The following is an 866-nucleotide window of genomic DNA, read 5'->3' as shown; positions in this document are numbered from 1 at the left end:
CTGTGCTTAATATGTTACAGAGGAGGCCTGGGAGCTATAACTTTATATCTTACTAGGAATAAGGCCCGTTGTGGAAATAAATACAACGAAATCTAGAAAGAGGCTCTGGGAGAGTGCTCTGGCTTTGGGCAAACAGTGTCAGTTTGCTGTGGTGACCTCAGCAGGGTATAATGACAGAGTCCACTGTTTTCTCCAGAGGAACTGATCTCTGCTACCCGAAGAGCAGTTGTAATTTTGAGTGATCTCTAGTCCTCACCTGGATATTGGCAACAATTGTTACCCAGAATGAAATGGCTGGTTTGGGGGGTGGAGTCTATGGCATTCTACCTATCTGAGGTCCCACCCCTCCGCAAACCCCACCCTCTCCAGGCTCCACCCCTCAAATCCCCAGGAATTTGCCAGCCTGGAGTTGGCAACCCCATCTCCTTCCCAGCTAACCATCAACCTACCATTATCTGCCCCTTTGACTTCAGCTGACTTCCGCCCTCCCATCTGCAGAGCAATTGTAATTTTGAGTGGTCTCCAGCCCTCACCTGGAGATTGGCAACAATGGTTCCCCATAAGGGACTGAGTGGTTTGGAGGGTGGAGTCTATGGCATTGTACCTGTCTGAGGTCCCACCCCTCCTCAAACCTCACCCTCTTCAGGCTCCATCCCTCAAATCTCCAGGAATTTCCCATCGGGAGTTGGCAACCCTATCAGGATTGGCCCCAATATGTTTTCTCCCAAAGGCCAAAGTAGGTGACAGGACCAAGCTTAGTTGCCTACCAACAGGCACTGAGGGGAAAGTAGGGTTGCCAGCTATAAGGAGGGAAATACCTGGAGTGTTGGGGGTGGATTCTGTAGAGGGCAGCATTGGAGGGGGGG

The 866-nt window shown here is 50.9% G+C and overlaps 1 protein-coding gene across 1 annotated transcript in view; it reads left to right on the top strand.

The window, feature by feature from the left end:
- Nucleotides 1-818: 818 nt before the first annotated feature.
- The window catches only part of SNAP91 (synaptosome associated protein 91kDa), a gene marked incomplete at its 5' end in the record, with an annotated part of 85293 nt that continues 85245 nt past the window's right edge, over nucleotides 819-866 (top strand). Inside the window, one exon of the mRNA XM_015415564.1 lies at nucleotides 819-825. Within this exon, the coding sequence (XP_015271050.1) occupies nucleotides 819-825 (7 nt within the window). The remainder of the gene's footprint in view (nucleotides 826-866) is intronic.

Source organism: Gekko japonicus, unplaced genomic scaffold (genome assembly GCF_001447785.1).
Source record: "Gekko japonicus isolate JY-2015 unplaced genomic scaffold, Gekko_japonicus_V1.1 scaffold2023, whole genome shotgun sequence".
Taxonomy (NCBI): Eukaryota; Metazoa; Chordata; class Lepidosauria; order Squamata; family Gekkonidae; genus Gekko; species Gekko japonicus.
Note: the sequence above shows the minus strand (reverse complement) of the source record. Positions and strands in the feature narration are given on the sequence as shown.